Source organism: Oryctolagus cuniculus, chromosome X (genome assembly GCF_051225735.1).
Source record: "Oryctolagus cuniculus isolate XC-2025 breed Fujian yellow rabbit chromosome X, ASM5122573v1, whole genome shotgun sequence".
Lineage (NCBI taxonomy): Eukaryota > Metazoa > Chordata > Mammalia > Lagomorpha > Leporidae > Oryctolagus > Oryctolagus cuniculus.
In genome coordinates this window covers 72,040,706-72,051,277 of record NC_142888.1, presented here as the reverse complement: position 1 = coordinate 72,051,277, position 10,572 = coordinate 72,040,706, and the positions used below count along the sequence as shown (strand labels likewise).

The following is a 10,572-nucleotide window of genomic DNA, read 5'->3' as shown; positions in this document are numbered from 1 at the left end:
TGAAGCTCGCTCACTCTCTCCCCCCCTCCACCCCCCTCTCCCAAAAAGAGCCAAATGGATACGAGAAGGGGGAAAAAAAAAAGAACCCACACACCAATCTCGGAGGGGATGCCAGTGAGGTGTGGCTTGTATTTAAATATCCAATATGTCAATGTAAGGGGAGTGGGTATGTATATAAAGTGCCGTTTGCATCTGATAGCTCGACGAAGCCAGCTATGAGAGACCGGGGGAGATGGATGCGGACGGGAAGCCGCATTTCGACTGAGAGCAAGGTCAGGAGCGCGCTGCCCCACGCTCCCCGCCGCTGAGAAGTTCCTTGGACGCGAACAGACGTCGACTGCAGCTGGGCAGAGCGCGGAGCGAGGGAGCGAGCGAGCGCCGCCGAGTCGCCCGCGCCCGCCGCGGGGAGAGGCAGTTCGCGCCCCGCGGCCCCGGCTCGGCCCGCGCGCGCCCCGCACAGCCTGCGCCGCTGTCGGCCCCGCCATGGCGGAGGTGGGGGGGGTCTTCGCCTCCTTGGACTGGGATCTGCACGGCTTCTCCTCGTCTCTGGGGAACGTGCCCTTAGCTGACTCCCCGGGTTTCCTGAACGAGCGCCTGGGCCAGATCGAGGGGAAACTGCAGCGCGGCTCGCCCACAGACTTCGCCCACCTGAAGGGGATCCTGCGGCGCCGCCAGCTCTACTGCCGCACCGGCTTCCACCTGGAAATCTTCCCCAACGGCACGGTGCATGGCACCCGCCACGACCACAGTCGCTTCGGTGAGCACAGGGCCAGGCCGGTAGGGAGGCGGGCGGACGGCGCTCTGAGGAGCCGACGGCTCGGGGCTCCCGTGCGGGGCCCGCATACTGACCCCGGTTTGGTGCTGTCCGGGCCCGTCCAGGCGGGACGCGACGGCGCGGACCGGAGCCGCTCGGCAACAGGCGCGGGGCACCCCCGGACGCTCCCGGGAGGGGGCGGGGGCGCCCTGCGGTGTGGCCTTTCCTTTCCCCACTCCACCCTCCCTCCCCAGGAGAGAGAGGGGGGCTCCGCTCTGGGAGCTGGACTCTGAGCCTCCACGAAAGCAGGTGGAGCTGGGCGAGGGGTGGGAGTTCTCGCCTTGGAGGCCGGGGACCGTCGCTGCAGTGCTGGGCTGAGCTTTGTGGATAACAGGGCTGTCGCTGTCGCGGCTGATTGCCCGGAGCAGGAGCCTGCATGGGCCATGGGCGTGGTGGGCGTGTGGCTCGCGCCCGAGTCGATTTTGGCGGTGAGGACCTGGCAGCCGCGGCACCTGCCTGCCTCGGGTTGCTCTGCTTAGGGTAGGAGACAATCCAGGCGGCATGGCCTGAGCTGGATATCAGGGAATGTAGAAAAACCTTGCGGTGTTCAACGTGTGAGGGCACAAGTCCTGAGCAAGCTTTTGCCCGGGACTACCTCTGGGCTCCTTGATTCGGTGAGGAAACCGTCCCGGGCCCACTCCCAACCCTCAAAACAGGTGTCTCCCAGCCCCGGGACAGGAGACAGGCAACCTGCATCCAGGTTTGTCTCTCCCTGCCCACCCCTATGCGGGCTGTTCAAAGGACACAGCTGTCTGTCTCACAGAGAACTCATTACACAATTAATAGGAGCCTTGATCTCGGAGAGAGATCGTTAGGTTTCTAAGCAAATGTGTTCACTCATTAATTTGCCATTTTAATTTTCAATTTCCTAGTCTGGTCTCTATTAAGCCATCCTGTGGGTGCTGTGGTGGCTCTCCTCCCCCCCCCCCCCGTGGCCTCTGCTTTCTCCTAAGGACCCTATAACCCAAGAAGGGCACCTTCTACCCCTAAGGCAGTAAAGAGGCTCTGCCTACCCTCCAAGCAACAACCTTGTTCTTTTCTTGTCCCCACCCTTCCCCCACGGTCTCCCAAACCGCTCCATCCTATTCGTGCCTTGCTAGAGCTGCATCTTAGAGTGCACAGTAAAGCAGGGGGCCTAGGGGCCACTCGCTCGGTAAAGCAGTGTCTAGCAAACAACTTAGGGCCAGGGTTGCTCTTCCTTGCTGGGAGCAGGCAGGAAACCTAATGAGGTCTATGTCATCTTGGAAAAATGCACTCAAATGGAGCTGGAGTACAGTAGGTTGGGAGGGGTAATGGAGGGGTGCAGGTGTCTGTATAAACTTGCAGCAGGTCCTCCAAAGGCTGATAAGGTGGGGTGGGAGGAGGAGGAGTGCTCACTTGGCTCCTTTCCCTCCCATCGCTTGTGAGTTTTGCAGTCCTCATCATAAGGAATAAGACTTGCACCCTGGCCTGAGAGACCCCCAGTAATGGCCTAAAGACACTGGGATAGGTCCTTGCTGCTACATAAAAGAAAAGCCAAGATATGATGGAGAAATTCAGAGTGGGGGCAGCAAAGGTGGAGGAACTGTGAGCATAGCTCCCAGCGGTTAACAAGTGTTTGTCTGACTCTGTGCATAAGCAGAGCCCAATAACCTAGAAGGTCAACATAAATCAGTAATAGGCTCTTGGGATAAGTGGTCTTTAATTACCTCCCTAAAGACACATCTTGATTTCTTTTCATCTCCCAGACCTGCTAAGGGTGTTAAGATTAAGGAGAAACCAAAGGAAATAAAACTGGCAGGAGGAAGGGATGTTTTCGCTGCTGCTTAACTGATGGCTTCATTTTTGGTTTTGCCTTTTAAACTCGTACACACACACACACACACACACACACGTACACATACACATGCACACACACACACACTGCCTGAGACCACCTCTGCATCACCTTTTCCCTTTTCTCCTTCTCTGACTTCCTGGAAGTTCCATGTATTTCCTGTAAAGGAAATGATAACTGGTCAAAGCTGTCTCTTTGCAACCTCCCCTGCCAACTTTCAAACACATACTTACTCTTTTCTCAGTTTAGCTTTTGGCACAGAAAGAGGTGGCGTTCGCGTTTGCTAACCCTCTCCTCCCTCCACGTTTGAGTTAATCAGCCAGGGTATTCAATAAATCGAAACGTTAACATTCCATAAGTGCTTTAGCAGTCAACATTCCAGCAGAGTAAAGTAGGCCAGACTTAAGATATAAAATATTATAGATTTCTGCTTGGGGGGAGGAGGTAGTCTCCAAAGGCCATGTAAAGTAAATAGCTATTTGTTGTAATTGGAGAGCAGGGCCCCCAAGGATTACCCTGGAATCCATGTGTTCAGAACGAGTCAGGCTGAGCCCAAGAGCAGCCCCGACTCCAAATAATAACCTGTTGGCATAGCATATGCTCCCCGCTCTCCATCTGCAGTCAGTAGCCAGGAGTATTTCAATCCCCGCCTGGCTGGTGGCGTTTACACGAGGTTCACAGAGATCCTGACATTCCTGAGGGGCACCTGTGGACCGGCAGCACTGAGCTTGGGAGCCAGACTGGAGGAGAGGCCTCCTGCCAGGTGGGATGGAGCAGGCTCATGCAGCTGCTTGGGTTTTCCAGTGAGCTGGTTCTTATTTGGCACAATGCCAAAGCAGCACCGTCTTGGCCCTGAAGGTCTGAAAAGGTGGCTGAGGGAGCTCAGGCCAGTTGTGGAACCAGATTAAATGACATATTAGCCATTCATGTCGCTGGGTTCTGAAGCAGTGGGGCCCAGGACAAATCCATTTTGATTGAGGCCCTGGAGAGAGAGGTGTAAGAAGAGAAGAGTCTGGAACTTGTCGAGAGAAGGCCAGAGCCTGAGGTGCACAGGTCAAGATGGGGCAGCGTAGAGGGAAGTCCTGGGCCATGAAGGGGTAAAAGTACTGAGGACGATTTTTGCCTACTTAACACTGTGCCTCAACACTTTGCTGTTAACACCCCTGCCCAGCTGTGGCTGGGAAAATAGGAAAATGGCTTGTTTTCTCTCCCCGTTCATGCTGGCAGGGACTCAGGAGAAGGTTTAGGAATATCTGTTCCATCATCATGTGTCCCTGGGTTCCCACAGTCTGAATCCAGCTAATAGGAAAGTTGGCAGAGGGAAATGATGCCCAGAGACAGCTGGGCAGGGACGATTCCAGCTGTTGGAGACCCCTGTTCCTGGACCCAACCCAAGTGACTTCCTGTATGATCTGTCCTTTGGCATCGGGGTGAACACTGAGTTGGAGAAAAACGGTGGTGACTCAAATGGCCACACCTCTTGGGTTTCATGATTTGTTCTCACACCGGGTCTGGGGCGGTGAGATCACAAGCTGTCCTGTGCTACTTAATGAGCTCAGGGTAGTTGGAGACATGAGACACTTAGGGAAGGAAGGAGGGAACCAAGGCTCGAAGCTCGGAAGTCAGCTGCCTGAACAAAGCAAAGAACGCAGGCTCCAGGACGCCGGTGTCCCTTCCAGGGTAGCCCTCACAGCTGCGTCATCACCTGCTTCCCACTTTCCCAGCCACACTGGCAGCGCCACTTTGAACACGCCCCTGTTCTGCCAGATCCCTCTCCCAAACAGAGTACAACCACCCACCAGAGACTCACTGTAGTCCAATCAAGGCAGAGCAGAGTGGGCCAGTCCCCTCCACGGTGCTAGTTACTAGATCTCTAGCAATGCTGCCTTAGCTCACAATGACTTTTAACCCTTTTTCTATTTTTCACTAACTTTTGAATGATTTTTTTTATTTTTACGTGACCAATTGTTTTTTAAGATTATTTATTTACTTGAAAGTCAGTTACATAGAGCGAGAAGGAGAGGCAGAGAGAGACAGGTCTTCCATCCACTGGTTCACTGTTCAGATGGCTGCAATGGCCAGAGCTGCGCTGATCCAAAGCCAGGAGCCAGGAACTCCTTCCGGGTCTCCCATGTGGGTGCAGGGGCCAAAGGACTTGGGCCATCTTCCACTGCTTTCCCAGGCCATAGCAGAGAGCTGGATCAAAAGTGGAGCAGCCAGGACTTGAACCCGTGCCCATATGGGATGACAGCACTGCAGGTGGCAGCTTCACCCGCTACGCCGAAGTGCTGGCCCCTATGTGACCAATTTTACATTAACTTTTCCATAATCCTGCGAATCACCCAGCACACTGAGCTTACTCTAGTCATTCAAATCCTGTAAGCTAGTGTGTGTGTTTTGCTAAACTACACCTGCCCATTGAAGAGATGGGCAGACTTGCATATAATGAAGGTGCTCAAAAATACAAAATAATGGTCCATAGTTTCAAAAAAAAATATATGGGCCGGCGCCACAGCTCACTAGGCTAATCCTCCGCCTATGGCACCAGCACCCTGGGTTCTAGTCCCGGTCGGGGCGCCGGATTCTGTCCCAGTTGCTCCTCTTCCAGTCCAGCTCTCTGCTGTGGCCTGGGAGTGCAGTGGAGGATGGCCCAGGTCCTTGGGCCCTGCACCCACATGGGAGACCAGGAGGAAGCACCTGGCTCCTGGCTTTGGATTGGTGCAGCGCACCAGATGTGGCGGCCACTGGCGGGGTGAACCAACGGAAAAAGGAAGACCTTTCTCTCTGTCTCTCTCTCTCACCGTCTAACTCTGCCTGTCAAAAAAAAAAAAAAAAAAGAATATATATGGTTGCCTGAAGTGGGGAGGCAGATGGAAGCAGGGAATGGAGGTAAACAAAGAAAGAGATCACACAACAGCTCTTGCCCAGACCAGTTATGGCAATGGGCTATAGACTAAGGGGTGTGGTTAATTCAGCTGTCTGCACTTGAGGCTTCCCCACTCCCAACAGAACCCCAAACACAAAACACCTCAGGAAGTTGATTTTGGGGACTAAAGTGCAAGGCATGGATTCTCATTAAGTTTATTTTGCTGGCATCAACCCACTTGCCCATTGTTCTGAAATTGTTCTGGATCTTGAGTATCTCATCACTCTCGGCTGAATGTCTTTGGAGGCCAGGATAAGCAGTCTTCCTATGTCCACTTACAAGTCATTAAAAATCTAACCAGGGCAGACCCCTACCTGGCAGTAGCCATTTCCCCTTCCCTCCTGCCTCTGTGTGTCAGTTTCTTTTCTCAGGACTCCTTTCTTTTTTAACTTTTTATTTATTTATTTGAGAAATAAAAGGAGGGAGGGTGGGAGAGAGTGCGAGCGATCTCCCACCCTCCAGTTCACTCCCTGGATGCCTGCAGTAGCCCCAGGCTGGAGGCAGAAGCTGGGAGTCAGGAACTCAATCCAAGTTATTTGAGCCATCACCTGCTGCCTCCCAGTGTGTGCATTAGCAGGAACCTGGAATCAGAAGGGAAGCCAGGATTCAAACTCAGGCACTCTGATATAGGATGCAGGTGGCCCAAGCGGCATCTTAACTGCTAGGCCAAAGGCCCACTGTTCAGGACTTCTTTCCTTGTGCTGCAAGAGTAACAACCAAACTGAGACTAAAACTTGGAAGATTCCAATGCCAGAAGCCAAAGGCCAAAACCCTGAGTGTTCCACAGACCAACAACTGAAGTACCTTACATTCTTCAAGTAGATCTTTGGTATGCATCAAAGCTGCCATGTCAGAACACCCACCCACCAGCCCAAGCCACTGGGGCTCTGCAGGAGACTTCTCACTGGAGTTTTGAACCCATTTTCACAATTAACCACTTAAAATTTTTGATCATTAAGGAATCATTCCCAATCTCTATAGAGTATTATTACCCTTAAGAATTTCATTTTTAGATAAGAAAGACAGCCAGATATGAACTCATTTCAAAGCTTTGGATGCCTCCGACAATCATATCAAGTTTTTGGTCTGTGTGTTGAAAAATGTGGTTAGAGACAGCAATACCAGAGGCGAATCTAGTTGGCTATTATGTCTGTATCCAGATAATAATGCAGAGATGTGCTATCTGAGGACACAACTGCAAAGTCTTCCGTATGATCAGGGTTTCATTTCTGGGTCTTTTCCCCTCATAGTAGTTGATTATTTTTTTTTTAATTTTTCTCCTGCTGAAAAGGAAAATATTTTCAAATCTTCACCTCTAACCTTGTCAGCTAAAAGGACATTTCTGGATCTCTCCCCTTTCCCCTTAAAGTTGCAACATCTTAAATCAGTATCAAATCCAGTACTACCTGCCAACTCTTTGCCATGGATAAACTTAAAATTCTCAAGAGAGAAGGGGAGAATGACAGGCTTGTCAGCTTGAGGCTGTACTAGCTGAGAACACTTTTTAGGAGAGAGCTCTCATGAGGCCAAGTATTCCCTCCTGACAGAAGCAGAGGGAACAAACTGAGTGAGTGGCCTGTGTGGCCTTTGTTAGAATCAGCTACTGGCAGTTGACAGCCTCATGTGGCTTTAAGGACATGGGAGCTGAGAGGGTGCAAAACAAGTTCAGTGTAGAGGACAGCGAGGCAATGCTGTGTGCCCTAGTGAGGAGGGAGATGACTTTGAGAGAGATACAGAGCCTGGCTTCATTCTTGCTTTTAGCAGGCTGCCCTCCCATTTCTTGAAATGGTGGTATCTGATAGCAGTAGCACCTTGTAATCAGGCAGCTTGCGTAGGCAAAGGCTTCTTGATGGTCTCTTCCTCCACATGTGCCTACACATGTTGAATAGAGACAGAGACTGTCTCCCCACCTTACAGATGGAAAGACCGAGGCCCAGAGAGACTGAGGGGCTTCTTTGTGGTTCTGATCTTGCTGTCAAAGATGGTTTATTCGGGCCATTCACCAAAGGCACACAGAGCTGGCTTCTAGTTAGGGATGAATGACTAGTAGCTCACATCATAGCTCTTGGCTTGATATTAATAATGGGAATGGTGTTCAATTTTTTTGCCCTAGGGATCCTGGAATTTATCAGCTTGGCTGTAGGGCTGATCAGCATCCGGGGAGTGGACTCTGGCCTGTACCTTGGAATGAACGAGCGAGGGGAACTATATGGGTCGGTAAGTTTAAGGTTTTCTTTTCATCGGGGGCTATTACTACTGGTGTTTGGGACAATGTAAGGCAGAAGTATAAAAACATTTATCTAGCTAGCACTCAAAAGGACTTTTGTCAACTGTAAAGGATTAGTGTCTTCTAGCGACTTCTTGGCCACCCAGGGCTTTGCTACTTGACACCTTCCCTTTTGCGGCCCCTCATCAAAGCATAAGCTTTTCTGTGGTACATTTGCTTTAACCTTCTCCATTTGAGGGGCAGTTAGTCTGATGATAACCATCAGCCATGCTGGTGTGTCAGGAGATGCTCAGGGTTTGGGGCATTAACTCTCCCAAGGAGCACTTCTGAATTTTACTGGGTGTCCAGAGGAACTGCAGACTAGCAGGTGCAAAAGAACAAATGAGCAAACAAACAAAAAGCAGTGGAAGAGCTGATCTTCAGACTGAGGATCCTGAGGTTAACCACAGTCCTCATCTCCAGATTGCTTCAGCTGAATCCCAAAGCCAGATGAAACAAACACATGAAGAAGGAGGGTCCCAGGGTCTGGTGACAGCCCTAAGCCCCCACTAGGACTGGGCAGGCTGCAGTGTCGTTTCTCTGTCCTGGAAGCTAGCCCAGCAGTGGGGACTGGTGAGTGACTTTGCTGACCTTAACCCTTTCAGGGTATCCCAACTCCTGGCTCTGACTTTTGAGTCACATAGCATGCTTTCTGGCTGCCCACACCCCATGAAATCAGAACACATTTTTCCCTGACACCTACGAGATAGGCCTGTCCCCAGCACTCAGTATCGGCAACCTCAGCAAGTAGTATGGCGGCCGGATCAAGTGTGAGAAGGGACAGAGGCAAGAGACCCAAGAGCTGCCAGCTTGAAGTAGCCAGATTGGAGGGGCTTTTCAAGGAGATCTTTTCTGAGCTTTCCAACTGACAAGCCTGAGACCCTTCATTAGGAGAGATCACAGCTCACCTCCCATGGAGCTTTATATAGATCTGAGGCCTTTGCCTGTCAGTTAACGTGGTTGGCTGTAATCTCAATGGATTTGAACATTATTAGCCCTAAGTAGGGAGAAAGCTCAGTGGGTGCCAGCAGGGCATTGGAAGGCTCCGGCAGAAATTCTCAGGCTCAAAGAGGCAGGTGAGGCCATCTCTTCCAATCTCATCCCTTCATAAAAGATCTCACCTAAACCATTTTTGTGTGGCTCGTGAAAGAGGATGAAGGAGATGCAGACAGGAGCATTTAATGCTCTTTAGAAGAAAGATACCCCTGTAATGCAGGGAGATGGAGCTGAATTTTTATGGTAGCAATGGGCTATTGCTGTTTCATGATTTCTCCACCAGCAAGCAGGGATGGGAGAGACAGACGTATAATGGCCTCTGCTTGATTTTCTCCCCCTCACAGAAGAAACTCACACGTGAATGTGTCTTCCGGGAACAGTTTGAAGAAAACTGGTACAACACGTATGCCTCCACCTTGTACAAACACTCGGACTCGGAGAGACAGTATTATGTGGCCTTAAATAAGGACGGCTCACCCCGGGAAGGATACAGGACTAAGCGACACCAGAAATTCACCCATTTTTTACCCAGGCCAGTAGATCCTTCTAAGTTGCCCTCCATGTCCAGAGACCTCTTCCGCTATAGGTAATGGACCCTAGCGTGACTCTGTGACCCATGTACTCTGGGGGCCGTAGTTGTCTCTGCAAGCACTATACTCATAGCTTTTCAATCCTTCCTTCCTATCAATTTAGATAACAGAGAAGCACTTACTGTTCAACTCAACCCAGTTGTTCCCTGGTTGTTCAAAGTGTATATCAAGGTTGGGTTATTTTGGGGAGGGCAGTGGGGGAGGGGGTGGGCTCAAGGGAATCTTGTATATATGTTTTTCTTTACTCATGTTCTTTCCCCTGAGGTGGCATGGCAAAGAATGGAGGCTCCTGCCAAGGGCCAGGGGTGTCTTGCCCCACAATCTACCCAAATTCCTTGACAATGGGTATAAATGAAAGACCAAGGAATCTGCCATAGATGCTACCTACAGAGTTTTGGAAAAGTCTCTTTAAGAAAATCCTTGGGGCTCCAGCCCTGCTGCAAGCCATCCCTGCATTGGCATTGCAGATTTCTCATCTGTCCTGACATGCAGTTTTCCTGCCATTGGAAGTGGGAGATGGGGTAGGTTGTACGAAAATGATATTAAAATGTAAGCATGGATACTGTGCATAAGGACAAACTATTTATGAAATGTATATGCTATTTATTTTATATATTTATTTATTTCAAAATAATTTTATTTTTAATGAGAGATGCTATGACTGGATTTTCATCAGAAAGAATAAGGTCCTACTGAAACAGGATAAAATGAGTTATTAAAGGCTTTTATTGGCAATAAAATTGTCTTTATATTGTAAATCGCTGTCTAATTCTGTTGATTTGTACATTTAGGATGATTAGAAGTTTGGCCACTTCTTTCTCCCCAACTTATTATCATTTCCTGATGTCGGCATCACACCACCTGTGCTGGAGGAACAGTATGTTTGCGTCATTTAGAGGCCCTATGTGAAGTCATGTTGGTCTTTTCTGGCTCTATGACTTGAAACTTGTGAATTGGCCGGCGCCGCGGCTCACTAGGCTAATCCTCCGCCTGCGGTGCCAGCACACCAGGTTCTAGTCCCGGTCAAGGCGCCAGATTCTGTCCCGGTTGCCCCTCTTCCAGGCTAGCTCTCTGCTGTGGCCCAGGAGTGCAGTGAAGGATGGCCCAAGTGCTTGGGCCCTGCACCCCATGGGAGACCAGGAGAAGCACCTGGCTCCTGGCTTC

The 10,572-nt window shown here is 50.6% G+C and overlaps 1 protein-coding gene across 1 annotated transcript; it reads left to right on the top strand.

The window, feature by feature from the left end:
- The first annotated feature begins 229 nt into the window (after positions 1-229).
- FGF16 (fibroblast growth factor 16) lies at positions 230-10,166 on the top strand. The gene is made up of 3 exons (XM_008272943.5): positions 230-757; positions 7,670-7,773; positions 9,163-10,166. The coding sequence occupies exons 1-3, from the start codon at positions 484-486 to the stop codon at positions 9,406-9,408; spliced, it is 624 nt and encodes a 207-aa protein (XP_008271165.2). The 5' UTR covers positions 230-483; the 3' UTR covers positions 9,409-10,166.
- Positions 10,167-10,572: the final 406 nt, after the last annotated feature.